The sequence below is a fragment of the Callionymus lyra genome, chromosome 13 (assembly GCF_982586985.1).
Source record: "Callionymus lyra chromosome 13, fCalLyr1.hap1.1, whole genome shotgun sequence".
NCBI classification, from domain to species: Eukaryota; Metazoa; Chordata; class Actinopteri; order Syngnathiformes; family Callionymidae; genus Callionymus; species Callionymus lyra.
The window spans coordinates 11,456,967-11,478,286 of NC_141830.1; the positions used below are offsets into that span (position 1 = coordinate 11,456,967).

At 36.5% G+C, this 21,320-nt stretch overlaps 1 protein-coding gene across 4 annotated transcripts in view; it reads right to left on the bottom strand.

Moving 5' to 3' along the window:
- Window positions 1-21,320, bottom strand: part of LOC148067366 (rho-associated protein kinase 2-like) — a 35,175-nt gene that overhangs the window by 11,709 nt on the left and 2,146 nt on the right. For all 4 annotated transcript variants that reach the window (XM_087805409.1, XM_087805406.1, XM_087805407.1 and 1 more), the window contains exons 2-22: window positions 18,192-18,273; window positions 17,826-17,926; window positions 16,589-16,726; window positions 15,207-15,467; window positions 14,333-14,480; window positions 14,111-14,249; window positions 13,441-13,532; window positions 9,320-9,479; window positions 6,030-6,126; window positions 5,872-5,951; window positions 5,751-5,799; window positions 5,540-5,675; window positions 5,331-5,422; window positions 4,249-4,495; window positions 3,586-3,692; window positions 2,055-2,214; window positions 1,742-1,902; window positions 1,491-1,675; window positions 1,284-1,353; window positions 476-579; window positions 8-194 (exon numbers count right to left, since the gene is read on the bottom strand). In XM_087805409.1, coding sequence (XP_087661535.1) covers window positions 8-194; window positions 476-579; window positions 1,284-1,353; window positions 1,491-1,675; window positions 1,742-1,902; window positions 2,055-2,214; window positions 3,586-3,692; window positions 4,249-4,495; window positions 5,331-5,422; window positions 5,540-5,675; window positions 5,751-5,799; window positions 5,872-5,951; window positions 6,030-6,126; window positions 9,320-9,479; window positions 13,441-13,532; window positions 14,111-14,249; window positions 14,333-14,480; window positions 15,207-15,467; window positions 16,589-16,726; window positions 17,826-17,926; window positions 18,192-18,273 — 2,796 coding nt within the window. The remainder of the gene's footprint in view (window positions 1-7; window positions 195-475; window positions 580-1,283; window positions 1,354-1,490; window positions 1,676-1,741; window positions 1,903-2,054; window positions 2,215-3,585; window positions 3,693-4,248; window positions 4,496-5,330; window positions 5,423-5,539; window positions 5,676-5,750; window positions 5,800-5,871; window positions 5,952-6,029; window positions 6,127-9,319; window positions 9,480-13,440; window positions 13,533-14,110; window positions 14,250-14,332; window positions 14,481-15,206; window positions 15,468-16,588; window positions 16,727-17,825; window positions 17,927-18,191; window positions 18,274-21,320) is intronic.

Here is a 21,320-nt window from a genome sequence, read left to right on the forward strand (position 1 = left end):
TTCTCACCGAGCTGATGGTGGCCTCCTTGTCCCCGAGCTCCATTCTATGACGGGCCATCATGTCTTTGATCTCCAGCTCTTTCATGATCTTCTCCTTCTCCAGGTCCGAGTACTGCTGCTCGGCGATGGAGCGGGCCAACTGCTCCGAGTCCGCCTTGGTCAGACTCTCCTCCAGCTGCTGAGCCAGAGAATCCCTGCAGAGAGAAAAATGATTCATCTTTTATTAACATTCTCTCTTGCAGAATAAACGCTCCAGGCTGGACTTCCTGCCGGGCGGAAACATATTCAGCATGGAGGACATTTTTTAATGGACTGACACTTTTCAATGTTTTCAGACCCACTTGTGGAACTAATCAGCTTATTCAGCGAGTAAAGGTCAAATTGAACGACTTCACTTATATCGTTCCGAACAGAAATGTCAACTTGCTGCTTCAAGTTACCCCCGAATCTTAGGATGTTCATGGACGTTGCAAACCTCTCTTCCCGGAACTCCGCCAGATACTGCTGCGCCTCTTTGTACTTCCTGTTCTTCTCCTCTCGCTCGTCCGTCAACTCCCGGATGTTCGTCTTGTACAGGTTCTATAACCAAGAGGGAGAAAATCATCATATCATGTTTAACACAAAAATTGATATATTTTCAAAAATAAATATATATATATATTTTTTTACACATGGAGTTTGGATATTATGATTACAATACTTAAAACGTAACCTTTCTAAATTCTATATTTTTCAATTCGTAGCCTGTTAAATTCAATTAAAAATGTTGCTATAATAGATGATTGGTTGAAAGTTAGATCAAGTAACTTGTAACTCTTTATTCGTCGCACTATTACTCTAATATATATAATATATAAACATTTTTTAATTAAGTTTTCACAAAAAAAAAATGTTTTATTTAAATAAAACCAAATTCCACCTTAAAATATAGAAATAATTTCATTTAATTTTTCAAAAGATTGACATTAATTCAACCATTGAATAATTTAATTGGCTTCGGATCATGTTTTAATGCGTCTTTGAAAGGAAGCTAAATGAAGGAAATAATGATGTTCATTAAACTATGTAATGCGACATTAACTAATAAAACATGTTATTATTTAGAAACTAAAATATGACAAAGCATCAACAATTGATGCTTGTGCAGGTGAATCTGCTCTTTGTTCTGACAGATCTTTATCCACTTGTTCAACTACCTAATTCAATCCGTTTTCTCATGACGTATGATCGTGATAAAATAATAGGAAGTGGATCAAAGAGTCCAGATTGATGCTCATATGTACCACAAAATATTGCTCTGCCTCCAGCAGCTCCTTTAATTCCCCGATCTGGTCGTCAGCCTCCTTCTTCTCCCTGAAACAGAACCAAGAATGTTTCCGGACTGAGCCAAAACACCCAATAGCGCATGATTAATTAATGGCCGTCGCCCGTGCAGCTTGTGGCGAGCACGAGCTCCGGTGATTCATGCTCGTGTCAAAAGCGTGTCGGACCTGCGCAGCTCGTGGATCTGCTTCTCCAGAACCTGCTTGGTCTCCAGAAGGAGGTTGAGCTCCTGCTTGAGATGCTTCTCGGAGGTGGAGACCACCGACAGCTGCTGGTTCTTCATCTTCAGGTCGCTTTGGCTCAGCCCCCTCTTGTGGGTCTCCTGCTCCAGACGCTGGCCGAGGTTCTTCACCTGCACACGCGGTCCAGAGTTACCTTCACGTGTCGTCATTGTGCGTTCTTTAATAAAAAACCAAACCTCTTCAGACACTTTGTCTTTTTGGCCCTGCAGCTCTTTGAGTTTGCGCTGTGCCTGCTTGTAGTCGCAGTCCAGCATGGAGTGGTCCTTCTCCAGCTGCAGCAGCTTGGCCTCCACCTGTAGCTTCATGTTGCGCTCCTCCTGAAGAATGCACTCCACCTCTGGACAAAAGAGAGGCCGAATTTCAGCTCCACAGTATTGACTAAACAATCCTCGATAAGTGGAAGGCAGCAGAGGGAGAACAGTAAAAGTAGATCCCGGTGCCATTGGTGTTATGATCAATACTGTCAACCCGTCAGTCCGGCTGTCTCACCCTTCAAAGCTTCGGACTTGGCCTCCTCGATGGACTGGCTGGTGCTGTTCTTGTCAGCCAGCCTGGCCTTTGTAGCCTTGTGTTCCGCCTCCTCCTGCTCCAGGCTCTGCTGGACGGACTTGAGCTTGAAGGTCAGATCGATCTCCTGATTGTTCTTCTCCTGGAAAAGGAAAGAAAAGGAATGTTTTCATCAATTATTTTGTAGCTTTTGAGAATTCATTCAGAGTAACTATTGCCGCTGTTGATAAGGTTCTACTTTTGACGACCTAAATATTCGGATCAGAACAATTTTTTGTGTGTTTTTCTACCAGCATTAGCTACAGGTAACCCTCTGCTTTTATAAATGGCATCTTATACAGATGTATATGAATACCAGAATATTGAGTGTTTACATTTAACAGCTAAAATATTGAATTTTTAATGTATTTTTTTATTGAAATTTTGCAGTTTTTAACACTTGAATATTATCATTCTTTTTAATAGTAAAACAAAGTTGATAAACTAAATTAAATAATTCAAAAATAAATCGTGCACAACGATTGGTATTGCGTGGTGATATTGTTCCACCAGAATTATAATATTAAATTTTAAAAGGCTACTAATTAAATATTCAATTTTGAATTAATGTAATCAAATTACATCGACTGATGTCCATTCATTTTATAAATGTTTTTGAAGAAATAAAAAAAATCTAAATTACGATCTAGAAATTATTAAATAAATAAAGAATTATTCAACCTTTTAACATGTATAATATATTGCATTAAATTGTAAAAAAAACGAACAAAAAAAACAAATTCCATCTTTCAATATATACATTTTTGTATTCAATTATTAAAAAATATTCTTTTCATCTTGAAAACGCTACAACAGACTTCGATTGATTACATTTTCCAAATAGAAAAATATTAAAAATGTGTGTTAGAGAATTTCAATCACTTTATTTTCTTATTGGTCCTTTTTATTTTTGAGTGTCATATCGTGACGAGGCAATTGTTGAGAACAGGCCGGAAAGCCAAGAGAAGAAAAACATTAAAAAATGCCTTTAATATGATGAGAAAACTTAAGAAAGATGATATTATAAAGTGCATTTATCCAACAACATTATGAAACAACATGTTTTCGTTCTGTATCTGTGTATCGTTTCACTTAAATCAGAAAACAAGCACAGAGTGAAACGTTTCCATGTGAACAGTTTGTAGATTTATTTCTGAGAAACAGAAAAAGGCATCACTTTTTTTTCATTTTTCTTTGTCCCTTTTCTTTTTCTTTTCTACTAAAAAGCAACAGGACATTTAATTACTCGCCCATTTCTCACCGAGGCCATGGACTCAAGCGTGGGAGACGCTAGGCAACAAAAATAATTTTAAACACATGTTACTTTCTGTCTACAACTGAGGTATGTATGAGGGCAACGTTGAAAGAACAGAACTAAGGAAATATTTGAGGGGGAAATGTAGAAATGTGTCCCTTTACTAAGGTGGAGATGAAGCAAAACTTAAATCCAAATTAAAATAGAAATAGTTCGAACCTTGACGAGATCGTTGAGTTTCTCCTGTAGCTGCTTCTTCTCAGTCTGCACCGCAGAGAAGGACGACTTCATCTCTTTCATTTCTTCTTCAATCCCAGAGATGTGTCCTGAAGGACAGAAAAAAGGAGGTGAGAGACAAATATAGAAATAGTTGAGAAGAACGCGCCGGATTTGTCACAGCCTCGCCGACAGAACGAGAGCCTGACTTGACAGCCTGGAGAGAAAACACGGTAACAAACGTAGACACTGTCCAAACAAACAAAAGTGAGCAGAGGCAACTCCTCCTGCATCGTATAGATTCCAAATCATTCATTTTCCATCTCGCTTTTTTCCCCAGAGAGAGAAAACATCAGGCAAACAGGCAGCACCTTTGTTCACACAGCAGCCACTGGCTTCTGTGTTCGTCTATATTTCCAAACAACATCTTACAAGCGGCGCTGGCTCGGTCGCAACAGGCCTCGGAAAAGCCATGAATCAGTCTCAGCTGTGTGTGAACAGATGTTTCCACACATGATCCCATGTTTCCCAAGGTGGGATCCAAGAAGAAACGAACATCTAATACCCACTCAGGACTGTTGTTAATGTCCCTTTCCTGCTGGAGTCTCCCATAATAGAAATAAAGCCGATGAGAGTTACACCTGACTTTTATATTTGTCGCCTCACCTTGGAGTTCAGAGATGATCTCCGTCCCCAGGTGTTTGTCCCTCCTCTCCGTCTCCAGGTCGGCCTGCTTGGCCCTCAGCTGCTTCTCTAGCTCCATCTTGCTGTTCCCCAGCAGGTTGCACTTGTCCTGCGTCTCCTTCAAACTCAGCTCCAGGTTCTGGACTTGTTTCTGCAGGTCGGCCTGAGCCTTCTTCTGTCGCGCCGACGTCTCCTGCTCGGCCTGGAGGGCGGCGGACGACTCGTCCAGCTGGACAGAGAAACATCAGTCAGTGAATTACAGACCATTTTACCGACGCTATTATTTCTATGATATTAAAAAGATTTAAAATGTCTGATTATTCATTTTATTTATTTATATATTTATATCTATTTACAGGTATTTAATGCCAATAATTGTTATTGTCTGGTCAATATTTTCAGATGATTTGAAATGAAGTTTACTCATTTACGTGTTTATTGGCAAAATTCTGCCGATTCAATACGTATCACGATACAGGGGAAACGATACGATATATTGAGTTACTGTAGTAACAAGTATATATTTGTAGTATTGTCGAGTACTTGACTCCAAGACCACATGACTCTTAACAAAGTGCTTTCATTTGTTTTGAAACCAAAACATGTCCAAACATCAGCTTTAAAAGCTGCTAGAGTCGACTGTATCCTCTCGTCCTCAGTCATCGCCAGATTGTTCATTTAGCGGCGGAGGACGTAATGACTGCTGCATAATTTTAATTGCGAGACAAAAATGAACAAAGGCTGTGCAAATTTGAATGTAAATTTTGAAAAATATATAGATTTCTTTCATTTTATACACAATTTAATTTTGTGTTTTTTATTTTAAACCATAAAATAACTATTATAAAAACAAATTAGGGGTTTAAGGCCATTAAAAGTAATATATATATATATATATATATATATATATATACAGTATATATACTGTATATATACAGTATATATACTGTATATATAGAGAATAAGTTTTGTTGAATATTGTGGAAAAAAAGTAGCTATTTTTGCTTCACACCCATATTAATTACAATGAAGGGAAATTAAAGACAGAAGAATTGAAGCCTCACTTGTTTTTGAAGTTGAATGTTCTTCTCATTGGATATTTGCGAGTTGTGATTTTTCCTCTTCAGATCTTCCAGTTGATCCTTCAAGCTATAAACTGAGAGTGCGAGAAGTTTGTTAATCCAAGGGATTCTCGTACAAACGTCGGTGACCTTCTGAGACCAAACTAAGAATAAAAATCTAGAGATTATTCAGAAGATGAAGAGATCCTCACGCTCGTTCTCCAGGCTGCGTTTCCTGTCCATCTCCATCTCCACCTTGCGTTGGTGCTCGGTGCTCTGGTGCTGCAGCAGAGCTCGCTCTCTCTCCATCTGCCTCAGGGAGGCCTCCACTCGCTGTCTGCTGTTCATCTGGCCGGCGAGCCATTGACAAACAGTGTGAACGTAAAACACGAACAGATTTCTCATCTCTGATCAATCTCTTACCTCCTTGTCCAACTCTTTCACCAGCTTATCTAGACGGTTGGCGGTGTTTCTGAGGAGAAAGAAACATCATTCGATCGAGGAACAAATGCAAAACAAAACAGGTTTGTGTCGCTCGTCGTACTTGCACTTCTGCTCCAGCTCATCTTTGGCCTGCATCTCATGGTCGAGCTGCTCCTCCAAATCGTTCACCCTTTTCTGAAGCTGCTCAGAGGAACGTGATGGTTCAGGGGCGACATTCTACTGACATTTCAATTTATTTTCCCTGCCACTCTGACTGACCTCCTTCCTGCCTCCTGAGCGGTTCTCCTCCTCGTCAGAGTTGTTTTGTCGATCTTTTGAATCGTTCTCCGGGCAGTTTTTATTTCCGTTCAACAGCCTGGAGAAGACAAGAGCGCAGTTGAAGCCGTGGTCATGTCCATGGTTAACATGCAAGTAAGTAAGTAAGTAAGGTTTTATTCATTACTATGGCGCAATAACTCATGACTGATGAAGAACCATGGTCTCAGACCACAGGGTTCTTATTATCCTTCAAAGATGTAATTAGGATAATAAGAACCCTGTGGATGAGACCATGGTTCTTCATCAGTCATGAGTTATTGCACAATCGTAATGAATAAAAACCTTTAGTTTTATTGCACATTATGTAAAATATTCAGCAATAATCATTTTTGGATTCTAGTCTAGCTCTTGTGATTCAAAGGCACCACATGAATATCCTTCGATCAAAGTTTTATAAATGGTTTTCTGTTTATAAGTAGAAACATTTTCATATATTTTCGACAATACCCTTTTGATATTCAACAGCACTGTGTCGATTAAAACAAATATAGATTTTTTTAACTTTTAAATCACATTTTTATGGTTTATATTTCAATAAAGTGTGTTCAGGATGAAATAATTTGATGTTTTATTTACAGTTAACATGTAAATATTCACTTTGTTTGTTCATTTCTGTGTTGCGTATCAGATTCCACCCACTAGATGGCAGCAGCGAGATGCTGAGGATGAGAGGATACAGTAGACTCCAGCCGATTTTACAGCTGATGTTTGGACAAATTTTGGTTTCAAAATAGATGAAAGCAGTCACGACTTCGTCAAGAATCATGGACCACATAAATTCTGCAACACCAGAGTCAAGTACTCGACAATACTACAAATATATACTTGTTCCTACAGTCTCCCAGTATATCGTATCGTTTCCCCTGTATCAAGATACGCATTGTATCACCAGATACTTGCCAATACACACCTTTATAAATCAGGTATTTCTTTCTACATACAGTGTGTTATCCATATTTTTGTACCTCGTTTTTAAACCCACTTTCTACGTGGCTGTCTAACACCAACACTAAAACATATTTCGATAATCAAATTAAACCTTCGTTTGTGCAATAATTGTGATACAGACGTGCTATGTAAAGATGTAAATGTTTTTTATATTGCAATCAAAATCATTGAATTATAAATGAACAAAAAAAGAAATTGCACCCACAGACCTCCCCCAAACAGCTCATTTACATCTATATTAGGTTGTTTTTTTTCAATAGTATTGCCCAGCATTTGTTTAATCTTTTACTTGGGACAACTGGTTGCCGTTATGTTCCTTAACTCACTCGCACAAGTTAGTGAGTAATGAAAGGTTATTTGTAAAGCGCCTTTCTAGACCAGGGTTACAAAGCGCTTTGACAATCAAAAACAATACACAGTTAAAATATATACTTTAAAAGATCAAGACACATAAGACAAACACAGGAGTCCCAGAAAATCAGGGAAAAACCTGCACAAATAAAAATGTCTAAAGATGTATCTTAAAGGAGTCAGTAGATCCATCAAACACAGAGAGAGAGGAAGATCGTTCCAAAGCTTAGGAGCAACAGTAGAAATGTGAGTTATTCTACTAGAGCGGGTAAGAATTCTCACTGCAGAGTTTTGTATTAACTGCAGGCGAGACGGATACTTCTTGTTTAAACACTAAAACTGTTACAATAGTCTAAACGAGAAGACACAAATGCATGGAATATAAACTCCAGATTTTGTTTTCTCAGTAGAAGGAAACAGTTTCTTGTCAGTTTCCTGAAGTGTTGTACTAGAGACATGTGTTTGTCCAATATAACACCCAGGTTTCTCATGCTCAGATGCTCGCAACACACATAGTAGGTGCAAGTAATACAATTCTGCAGCGTTCTTTACTTAGAACACCAAAATAGAAATGCTGGTTCCTTGTCCTGGAAAATGAATTGAATAGTTTTTTTTTTTTTTTTTTCCAACAGACGGCTAAAGAGCGATGTAAAGATTACCTTCTTGGCAGAGGTAACAGGTAAGAACATGTGTTGTTCATTTGTTCTTGGTAACAGTTAAGATAATGGAACACACATGACTTTAAATAGACAACGTATCCATTAACAAAATCAGCAGATTGACCAATTATGAATCATTATGAAGTACTTTTTTAATCAACCTCTTTTCTAGCATGACAAGCATTTCAAAATAAAAGCTGCTTTATTTTAACCCAGTTGGAAACAAAATAGAGAACTTCTTCACAGAAAGACAGGAAGCAGGTTTTCAGTATTTAGGATTTAGCATCGACATTTAGCAGCTTCACCTTGTTGTGTTTTAAATTTATGAAAGCATATCAGTGCCATCAGAATATTTTGATTTTAAATGTTTGGATTGGATTTATTTATTTTAATTGGAATGGTGTTTTCAAGTGCATAAAAATTAATAATTTAATTTAATAATCTATATTTTTAAAGTGAAATTTTTTTCATATTTTAAAAAAATAATATAGAAAATTGAATCTCTTTTGTATTTTAATACATTAAATTTAATATATAAAAAACAAAAACAATATAAGATTTCGATTGCATTTGAAAGGCTATTAATAAAAAAAAAATAGAACATTTAGAAATCGATTTCTTTAATTATTGTATAAAATAATTTTGAAAATATTCAAAAAATGTTTCCATTAAAAAAAATATAACCTCTTACTATAGAAATGATTGAATAAATAGAATAAAAAAATGCTTAAAAAAACAACAACATTGAAAAAAAATAATTATAAAAATAAGTCAAAGTTTCCACATTTGAAATCCAATCACTAATTATTCCGATGACACTGATATACTTTTCATAATATTTGATAAAATTGGATCTCGTCATAGAAATCTTGTGTGACTTTATTAAAACGTTTATACAATTAAAAATATATTTGTGTATTTTACATTCTCTGATTGAAACACATTTAGAATACAGATAGCCGGCCACATGATACCACAAATAATCCTCAGCCTCACTTTGGAAATGCTTTAAAAAAGGATCTTGTGAAGGATCTTTTTGGAAATGAATATTTTGGCAGGTCTGAGTGCAGATTTGAGTCTGTTTCAGGTTAAGCATGCGGGACAGTTAAAGGGGCAGAACAAGGCAGCAGTGTGGAGGGTGAACAGGCCAACAGTGTCTGACTGCTTCGAGGCCGAGTTAAAGGTGTGAAGCCGTCAAATCCTCAGCAATTTCTACACAACCTGGAATCGTTTTTTTCTTTTAAAAGAGGATTCGTAACAATTAGTACTCACTGATCATCCTTGAAGTAGGTGAAGCCGACGAAAGGAAGCTGGTTGCCCACGAAGGCTTTGGGAGGAGGAAAGGTCTCGATGTTTCCCTTCTCATTCTCGATGTCGTCGAAGTTGCTGGTGTCTATGTCGCTGTTCAGCTCCGGGACGACCGGGGCCACGGCTGCGAGACAGAAGACAAAGTCATGGAGAAATGTAGAAACGTTGGAAATTAAAACAAACACGATATCTCGAAGGCATTTACGCTGAGCAGCGTTTTCCGCTCCCGTGTAAACTTCGGAGCCAACTCGGCCGGGCTCGTAGTAGGAGTGAGCTCTGGACAGGTTCTCGACACCACCTCCTCTTCCCGTACAGAGCTGACTTTGTGCTGCTCGCACACACTGAGCCTTTCACACGAGCAGCCTAAACACGCCTGGAGATGCACAGTCTTGGCTCTCACCTCAGCAGTAAAAATCTGTCAAAGGTCCAATCAGACATTGTATTGTGATGTTTCTATAGAGAGCAGAGCAGCTTTATTAACTCACGAGTCGAGTGTGAAACGGATCCAACTTCTTCTTTTTACTGCCATTTTTGTGCCAGTTCTCCGTTTAATAAGTTACTGACTTGGATACCATATGGAGTTAATCAATGGCTTTCATAACAAAAAGTGTCATTGTGGTTTTGCTTATTAGAGAGCTAGCTCGGTATAGAAAAAAATATATAAACACAAAATATGTCCTTCAAGATCCTGATTAACTTTTAAATGACTATAATTCCTTAGGCGTCCTGGATTTATTTTGATTTCTTGGCTGCACTTTTTTAGTTTTTCAGGGACACATTTTCAATGTCTGCTGTAATAGTTTTTTAATGTTATAATTAATAAAACTGTTTTTAATTAAATTGAATACTGTTAAATGACAGAGTTTGAACTAAAATAACAAACATTCACTTCTAGGCATTTTCATTTTTAAGTTCCTGAACTAATAATAATAATAATTTTATTTACAAGGCACCTTTCAGGACAACATACAAACAGATTATAAAACAACAGTTAAGAAGACAACAGTAAAACAGATGTTTTAAAGATAAGAAAGATAAAATAGTTTCTTAAAGGGAACTATAAAAAACAAGGAAATTATAAAAAAAAAGTTTTTTAATGAATAACCAAGTTTTAAAAGGTGAGTTTTAAACTAAAGTTGAATTATTTCTTAATGGTTTTAGTGACACTCAGAGTATCACAAAGTTCTGTCCAATTTATCTTTAAAATAAACATATTAAAGATTATTTACTTTCAACTCCCTCTCAGTGAACTCATCGCTGCTGTTGCAGATGATGCTATGCATACACCTGTGCTAGCTAGCGGCTATGCTAATAGCAGCTATATGAGGATAAAGCCCTGGTTCTCTGCTTTATTTCAGGGTTTGATTTATTTTTGGATTCGAACCCTTCATATAAAATCCAGTGACAATAATCTAGACAATTATTTCTATATCCAGCTCTTCATCTCAAACAGGGGTTAGCATTTTAGCAGGCTAGCTCTGTAGACACACGTTAGCATTTTAGCTAACATTTCAGTTCTTGTCTCTTTAAACAGATATAATAATAGAGATAATTTTAGCTTCTGCTCAGAAACAGAAAGTAAAGTAAAGTAAAAGAAAGTGTTAACTTCAGCAGACCTGTCGCCGGTGGAAGCTGAGGACAATAAATTGTGTTGTCTTAGGTCAGCTAGTAGCTCGGAAAGAGCCAATGGCGTCCGCTGACTCAGCATTACACTCGAGAATTATTTATCGATCACATTCGTTTTCATTTTGTCATTTTATTTTCGCTGTATTTACCAAATCATCAAGACTTTGAAAAATCACAACTGCATTAAACCAGTCCAGTCCTGATATGAGAAATAAACAAAAGCGTACATAAATTTGTCATTATGAGGCTCAATAACTCACTATAAATTCATTTAAATAATACATTTTTATTCAAAGGATGCATTACCAGGCAATATTTTTGACATTTTTTGTATTTTTTGTGCAAGTGTTTTTTTCAAAATCATGATTTCTGTTCAAATCAATATTTGGGTACAATTGTCCCTTAACTTATGTGATTGCTCTGCTGTCTTTTCGTCTCAAATCTAATTTTAAAAAGCATAAAAACTAGTGATGCCTATTGGAAAAAAATCTGTCAATACAATACGTATCACGATAGAGCAACAATACTATATATTCTGATGCTAGTAGTAACAAGGATATATTTGTAGTATTGTCGAGTACTTGACTCTGGTGTTTCAGAATTTACATGACTCTTTACGAAGTTGTAACTGCTTTCATTTTGTTTTAAAACCAAAACATTCAGCTTTAAAAGCTGCTGGAGTCGACTGTATCCTCTCGTCCTCAGTCATCGCAGAGATCCCGCAATATTTCTTTGTTCGTTTACCTGCAGAGGACTTAATGACTGCTGCCATCTAGGGGCGGAAAGTTTAATAGCAACACAAAAATTAACAAACGCCTTGAATATTGTATTTTAATTGTATATGAAATAATAATTGAATTATTTTTTTATTTTAAACACACTTAATTGAACTGTTAACCATAAAAGAACGGTGGTAAAATATTGGATTATAAAAGTAAATAAATTGCTGTTGAATATCGTGAGAAAATATCGAGACATGTTTTAACACCCCTAATAAAAACGTCATTTCAATGTTTATTTTCACAGCATTATTAACTCGCCTAAAGCTGTAGGAACCTTGACATGTTTCTGATGATGTCGTCTCCTCAACTAAAACCACATCAAGACGCATTAAGACGAGAAAAAAATCAAACACTAAAGTTAGGAAAATAGTTTGATTAAAGTTCAAAACATAAGAACCACCAGAACCCTGCCGCGGTTCTTGCGGCGCAGCATCCCAGAATGCTCTCTGATAGCGGGCGGCTAATGACAGGCAGAGTGCACGAGCGGCAGCGAGACCTCCAACCGGGAGGACCTTCTCATTACGGTCCACAGCGACCACGTCGCCCCACCCACCTCTCCTCTGAGATGATGTAGCATAAGAAGGGAAAATATTGAAGCAACCGTTAATGGAGGCTCGTTTTATGTCCTGAGGGGGGCACGCAGCCCGGGGGGGGGGTCAAAGGGGTCATGTTTGGACCGAGCGCGACGGGTCAGACGCGGTGGTTTCATGTTGCCGCAGACTCATCAAAAGTCTTGTTGTCATAATCAGAGGCAGGTGAAGCGGAGAACCTCGTGTGGTTAAATACAGACACTGAGGTTTTGTTCCTGTCATGGACAGACTCCGCCTCTTTGTTACTCTTCATTATTACTCTTCAGACCCACAGCTTGTGTTATTAAGTCTCAGTTTGAGCTTCATTTATTTAAAACATCCCGTTTTAAAACGTGTTTTATTAATAAATTAACGGTCGTTCTTAACTAAACAGTGAGACTGTGACAGGATGTTTGCATTTTAATTGTTATTGACATAACTTTGATTGTTTTATTCTTTTAACTTTTTACTGTCACCATTAATTCTGTTGATTATTTAATATTTGTATCCTTTATTCGTGACATTTATCGTCATTATTTTTTGATTACCATACATTATCCTCTCAAATATTTATTTCATCCTCAATTTAACCTTTTTGTAACTTTTATTTTACCGTTTCCAAAATCACTTTTTCAATACAATTCCTCTTTTTTCAATCATTTATTTTACAACAACTATTATCGTAAGTTGTTGTTTTTACATTTCATTATAAAAACATATGGTAAAAACATATACCTTGCAAGATGATTTGCTACTATACAATCCAAATATAAAAACATCTACATTATAATGAACATATTCGGTCCCATGGTATTTAAATGTATTCTTTTATTTTTTTTATTTAAAAGTGCTAGTTAATATGCAGTATTTTATTTTAATGATATATTTCATCATTTTATCTTGAAGTTAATCGTGAAGTGTAGTATGTTTTACCTATATAATCATAATATTTAATCTAATAAATAATATAAAAATAAAGAAAATGAAGATATTTTCAAAAGTAAATGTATTTGGCTTGAGAGCATCATGAGCCTCACACCCATGTATGAAGGTCTTATGGACATAACAGTCCAGAATGACTTGATAAGAAAGTATCGATAAAACTTACTGTCCCTGATGTTGTCGAAGGTCCACTGGTCATTCTTGAAGAAGGGATGACGTTTGATCTCCTCGACTCCCGTCCGACCCAAACGGACTTCCCTGCACAGAGTCAAGAGCACGGAGCCATCAGCCTCCCCCAAAAAACACGACCACCGGACCGCGGCGCCTCCCTCGAGGCTAGAGCGGAGCAGCACCACACGACCACTGGTGGGCGCCGGAGCGAGCTTCTGACTGGTCCAAGTGACGATAACGCCAGCAGCGACACGAACATCTGGCTGCTGCTGCTGCTGAAAAGTCAGAACCCCTTCATCCCTCCTCCCATGCTACGAGCCTGGAAGGGGTGCGGCAGTTTGGGTTGCCACGTGTGGGACATTCCAGACACGGCCAAGAATAAGAAAGTTTTAAGACCCCCGTGTGCTAAAAAAAACTGCTATTATTGTGCTGCAGGACAGAAGGTTGGGGACCGAGGTTGTGCAAACATGAGGGAGAATTTTGTGCAGAGGTTTTTGTCTGAGGCAAGTGAGCATGAAGGTGAATGAAAGAGGGCTCTGTGTCGGGGTGAGACTGGAGTGGGCACTAATGAAAACAGGAAGTCTAAGGGACACACCCCTGGATTTTACGTCATGATTTAATTCAAAAACGTTGAATCTAAAATAAAGTTTGATCCAATCACTCACCTGCTGGTGAGAAAAGCACAGATGAGGTCTTTGGCGCCCTGAGACATCTCCACGTCGTCCGGGAACGCCAGCGTGTTCTTGTGGTTCATGATCTTGCCGTAGGTTCCCACCAGAGACTCGGCGTAGAACGGGGTTTCGCCTGCAGGTGGCGCCAAGTGACGATGGTTCAAAAAAAAAAAGTCTCCTCAAACGAGTGAAAATTATGTTTTTTTTGACACTCACCGACCAGCAGCTCGTAAATGAAGACCCCGACGGACCACCAGTCGCACTCGCGGCCGTAGTAGCCGTCGCCGCCCTGAGACTGCAGCACCTCGGGCGAGATGTAGTCGGGGGTCCCCACCGCCGTGTCACAGTGGACCATCCCCGACTTCTGACACACACAACAACAGAGACCGTCAAGCTTTTCTTGTCTTCATTTTTAATTACATTCTTATTTTTTTATTGCTCATTATATTTTTATTTATTCTTTGCTTTATTTAATTTACAAAACAGAAAAAATATAGACAATTAATTAAAATTTTAATGTCTTGCATTTAGGGAAATGTTTATTTTTACTGGTTCACATTAGAAAAGGAAAACTAATGAGTTATCTTTTAACAATTAGAAAAATAATTATAAAATATATATATTAATGTTATTAATGTGATTTCAAAATGTATGTATTAAACATGAATGATCCAGAAGTTAATTTATATATTGCATGTTTTAATCGTTTAATAAATTACAAATTAAGGATTTTGATATAATATTGTGTAAAACAAAACTAATACCTTTTGTTTTATGTTTGCTATAAACTCAAACAAATGTTGTTTTTTTTATTTTTTTTAACTTAATTGCAAAACTTTTAATCATAACGTCAAAATTAAATAAAATGTATTTTACTTTTTTACATAAACTCTATTAACATTTTTGCCTCACAAAGAGTGCCTTATTTTAGCAAAAGTTTTGAATCAAAAACAAAAACAAATACAGAACAAGCCATATATGGAACTGCTTTGGTAGTAGAAGCTGCTCAAGTATTTCCTCAACCACAACAGAATCCGCACTTCAGCGTGTGAACGCTGGGTGGAGCTGTGGAGCAGTAAACGCGACTCACCGGGTCCATCTTCATGCAGGTGCCGAAGTCGGCCAGCTTCAGGTGTCCCTGCTGGTCCAGCAGCATGTTGTCAGGCTTGACGTCCCGGTGGATGAAGCCCATGGAGTGGATGGCGTCCAGCGCCAGAACCACCTCGGCGGTGTAGAAGCGAGCCCACTTCTCTGGGACGTCGTAGTTCATGGTGAGGGTCACCACGTCTCCCCCCGGCATGAACTCCATCACCAGGTAGAGGTGCCGGTCGTCTTGGAACGCAGAGCACAGCTGAAAGTGGAACAAAATAATTTGACTCGGTTTACATTCATTAAATGACTCTTTTTTTTATTACATTACTATTAAATAAATAAATGTAGCTAATAAAGTATTTTAAAGATAAAGTAAAATAAACACATATTGAAACTTTAACAAGTTAATATAATAGTTTATACAAGTTTTAAACTGAAAAATAAAGGTTATATCTTCAGTTTATTTATACATTTTATTAGTCAATATCATTCAATATTTGCAGTGAGAGAATTTCCATTGTTTTTTAAAAAAAGAAAATATATACTGTATATATATATATATATTAATCTAAGGCACCCATTTAAATTGACAATTGCTTTGCGCAATAATTCATTTGTATCAACCTGCTTTAATGCCATTTCTAAATTAAGTATTTTTCGAATGTGTACATTTTATTTAGAAAAAAACGGAAAGAAATTTATATGGTCAATACAAAGTTGTATCAACCATCTTTAACACTAAATAAAGTATTTCAAAAGTGTACTTTTTTTCTTTTTTTAATGCTCAAGATCATTTTTAAGATATGCTTAAGTTGTAGAAAAACCTTAGTTTCTTACTTTTTTTAAATGTTTTGATCTGTTGATTTATTACACATTTTTATTTGTTATATTATATTGTGTAATAACAACCAAATATACTTGTGTATTTCACTCAAAATAAATGTACTTAATATTTTATTCACCTTAATTGTTAAATCTCCATGGTTTTTATCATAATGTTGTAATTGTAATAAAATGAAAATATAACATTTTGTTAGTATTTTTTTTATACATGTATGTTCATCACTATTTCTAAATAAAGTATTTTTAAAAGTGTCGCTCTATTTTTTAATAAACTGATTTAAGACATACACATGTTGTCCATAGCCTTAGTTCCTGTATTGACTTCATTTTGAAATCTTTTAATTACTTAAAAATTAGGATTTTGTCATTATACTGTGTAAAAGAAACCAAATGCATTTTATCTTATGTGTGCGACTCAAACAAACTTTGAAGATTCTTATTTTAAACATACTTAGGTTGTAGATAACCTTAGTTTCCTGTGGTGCCTTTATTTTGAAAGAACAACAGGAAGTAAAGCCTCATGCTCCACGGGCACACCTGTACGATCCAGGGACTGTTGGAGAAGGCCATGATGTGTCTCTCCTCCCAGAAGAAGGCCGAGTCGGAGCGCTTGATCATCTCGTACTTGCTGAGCTGCTTCATGGCGTAGACCTTCTTGGAGTCCTTGTGGCGGACCTGCAGACAAGCGAGCGATCGATCATATCACGACCCTGGCGAGGTCACGGCGACTGAGATAAGCCAGTGACAAACAGAAGTAGAAGGAAAGAAAAGACATGCTTGTACAAGATCTCACCCTCACACACACTCACACACACACACACCCTCCCACTCCAGACTTCACTGCTCTCCCACACACTGAGCCTGTCCAGGCACGTCTCTGACAACAAATACTGAGCCGAGCAGATCCAGGAAGACATCTGGGTCTGCAGAGAGAGTCTCCATGCTTTGGGAAAATACCCAATAATACGATTTTTTATATATATATAAAAAAAGGGAATTTTAGAGGAGAAATCCGCCACTAGAGGGAGGTGTTGCTCCCTCTAGTGGCGGGTGCTAGAATGAGTTAGTAAACAACAATAAATCAACTTTAAAAAAATAAAATTAATCGTTGAAAAAGCTTCTCTTGCTCGTCTTTGATCCAAATAAGAATTATATTTATTATTATCCAATTCATTATTTCTATTTTAGCAGAATTTCAAGGACAAAAAGTTTCTAAAACTCTTCTTAAATACAAGGTTTTTGCTAAAACTGTGATTTTTAGTAGCTTTAAAAGAGTCTGCTTTGGTTTGTTGCTTCTTCTTGTCAAAAAGGGAGTGGACTCTAAGAATATAATGAGCAGAGGAAAGAATAATTTTAAAAAAAAGAAGAAACTATTCGAATAAAGCTGTTCATGCAGCACGTTTATAATGGAAATTTGATTTATTAAAGTTCTTTTTTTTTTTAACCTGTTCCTATGTCATTGAATCTACAGGTGGAGTCTCTTGCATCATCTCAAAAGTCTCAAATGGCCCACGAAGATGAAGAACTTTGATGAAGAAAAGCATGGTGAGGAGGAAAATGGAAGGAGAAGAAAGGTTAAGAGACATAAAGGTGGCATCGAGAAGGATATTGAAGAAGGACATAAGGAAGCAGAAGAGCATGAGATGATAGACGACAAGGAAGAAGTCAAAGTAGAAAGAAAAAGGAGGAAATGAGGGGAAGAGCAAGAGTAAAAAGGGACAAATGTTCTCAACTAAGAGGGAGTAAAAGAAAGAAAAGGGTAAAAAGTCCTCACCAGTTGAACTTCTCCGTAGGCTCCTCTGCCGATCAACTTCACCTTCTCAAAGTCCTCCAGCTTCACCTGCAGATCCCTCAGCTGGCTCACGGCCGCTTCATCTGTCACGAGAAAGAACACGAGTCATCATGAGGATCTTGAGTCGAGGAAAACAAATGAACGACAAATATTTATCCTGACATCTGGAGATAAAGAAAACATCTACCATGACGTTATTGTTTGGGATCTTATCAAGAGTTCAAGTGTTATCTCACCTCCAACCTTTACACTCAACATAGTGACTTATGGTGTTTTTTTTGGTCAACAATCGTGTGAGAGAGCGACAACACGAATGAAAAACACACACACTTCACCAGCAGGACTCACATCGCTTCAGGAAGGTGTCGACGTTCTTGTTCTTCCTCAGAGCAGGGTAGTTCAGATCCTGGGCCAGAGCGTTCACAGAGTCCTGGCACAGAAAGAGAAGACAGGACGTTATTATTTTTTCATTTTTCATTTCAACTTTGTTCCAAAGAAATAAACAAAATTCTTTGAAAATTAGCTTCAGCAGGTCAAGGAAAAAGGGGGCAAAAGACTCAAATATATGTCAATTGTTTTAAATTGTGTACATTTTATTAAATTTAACAATTTGCATTACATACTCTGGAGTTTATTAAGCTATAATTACACTTTTTTAACTTAACTTCAGCTTCTCTCTTTAATTTCAAGGATCCATACAAATAGTCCATATATATATATACAAAAACTGTGTGACAATTTTAAATACTATATATATATATAGTATTTAAAATTGTCACACAGTTTTTTAAAGACTTTAATACATTTAATTAAATTGTTTCATTTCTTTCAACTCCTCTGTACATTAGACAGTCTTATACTATACAAAATAGTTATAATAAAAATTGAAATAATGTAGCTCAAATAACCAATATTTGGATTATATTATCCGTTATTATGGTGTGTCACTATATTGCGTTATTATATTGTTTTATAATATAGTCTGATCATTTTGTGCTAGCCTTCTCATTAGCATTAGCATGCTAAAGGTTGCCCATTTTATTTTATTTTTTTAAATCCAATATATTCTCAATATAAATGTAATTATCCGAATGAGGAGAATAGTGATGATTTATAGGTGTTTATATATATATACACATACTTTAAGATCACATAAGAACAGATTACACTGCGGTAACAGTAAAAAGAGGGAAATTATTTTAGAAGCAATGACAACTGTTTAAGTGTATTTGAAGTGTGTGATGAAATCGAAATAACAAGCGTGTGACGCGACAAGAAGACAATGAAGTCCAACATCAACAAAAAAAAAAAAAGAGTCACGTGACGAGAGTTCCTGAACCACTGAGTCAGAGACCCTGAGCTCCGTGACCTCAGCGGTGTCATCGCTGCTCGGATCAGAGGCGTCGGGTTGCGACCAAAGCGTCCCCATGATCCGGACATTAGAGCATCGAGGGGGGTCAGAGGGAGGGGGGGGTGTTACTGAGAATGTCGGGGTCTTTCCGACGGACTTGTTTGTTCTGGGACATGTGTGGGTGGGCAGGGGACGATTCTGCTCCTCGAAATAGCATCAGTGTGGAGAGATTCTCCAACACAGCAGACGACACACAGCTTATGGGTTTAAGAGGAAGCAAAGCAGGTGTGTGTGTGTGTGTGTGTTTCATAAACTGAAATATTGACCTAAATAATCACTTTATTTTGAAATAAGTACACCTACAAAATACATTTGATACTTTAAAATACAAATTAAGTAAAGAATAAATAAGGCTAGAATAGAAAAACAGTGAAATGAAAGGGTCACTCAAATCAAAACAGGGACAAAATAAAGATTTGGTATTTTCTATTGGATCAGGAACTTCATTACATTTAAGTTTAAACTACTAAAAGAACAGGATTGGATCCAAGTTAAATAATATTATAAATAATATTATAAAATTATAAAATGTATCCAGATAAGACAATACATATAATTAATAATAATAATATATCTATAAATATATATAATATGATAGGAATAATATCTACATAAATTGTATTTATTTAAAACAAATCTACAAACCAAGGGATACATTTTTTTGTTATTTTTAATAGCATTAAAACTCACATAAATTGGGTGAAACTAAATATATTTCATTTTAAAATTGTATATGAAGTCACATGAAGAAAGAGAAGAACTACTGTCTTGGATGATGACAGTCATCCTCTAAACAATAATTTCCTGAAGAAGATCTAATAAAGTTTATCTATTTAAAATTATATAAAACATTCTGTAAGGATTAGTAAATACAAATATTTAATTCAAACTTTATAATAAGTTCTTTGTAATGATGTGATTGGTAAGGAAATCGTTTTTTTTTATATAAATTAATAAAAATTTCATTAAATATAAGAAATATCTTTCTTTTTTTAGTAAAAACAGCTAATAAAGGTTCCCACACACTGTGTGTTTTGGGGATTTCTATCTGTGACCATGTTTGGTTTCCACTGCTGGAATCTGGACGGATCTGAACACGATCCCTGCCTCTCGTTGCAGTCTAAGAAGACAAGAAGACGCCGCCCACCTCCACCCACAGATGAAGTTAATGGACAATGGAGTCGTCAGAACGAGTGAACATTAAAGTAGAGATTGTTTCTTTCCTCCTTCATTTACTGTTTCCTTGTTGTCGCTGCGTGTATGAATCATAAGTGAGACAAACAGATGAGCAGGATAATCATTGCCTGGTTAATGTGTTTGTATTAAACCTTTCAGTTTAAAAACCTGTTTGTGTTATTACAGGAACCATGGACATGTTTTTGGTTCAAGAACTGTTAGAAAAAAAAAAAAAGAAAAAAAGATATACATAATGATTATGGATGCAATAAAAAGACAAACTAATACATCGATACATCGCCATTTTTTTAACGATACGTTTTAACTTTTTTTTTTTTTTTCCTTTCAAAATATTTTTTATCTATTTAGATATTTTCTGGTCTATATTTCAACAGTAAAATTTCAATATTTCAATAGTAAAATAATAATAATAATAATTAACATGCAATATTCCCAGTGTCGCAAAAAAACTTGGAAGTCATTATACACTACAAGGAACAATGAGACCCAGCTGGAGCCCGGCGGTGACTGAGGACGAGAGGATACGGTCGACTCCAGCAGCTTTCAAAGCTGACGTTTGGACATATTTTGGTTTCAAAACAAATGAAAGCAGTTACGACCTCGTCAAAAGTCATGTGGTCTATAATTTCTGCAACTTCAGAGTCAAGTACTCGACAATACTACAAATATATTCTAGTAACTACGTATCGCAGTGTCTCGTATCGTTGTATGTGTAGCGTCAAATTCTTGGCAAAACTTACCCCTAAAAGAAAATGTTTCTTTTTGCTAAATCGATCCAATTGTCCAAAACATTATGATCACTTATCGTTCAATCGTTTCCATTTAATCTTAAAAAGTATTCAAAGAACACAAAGCTTTTTAGAGTTTAT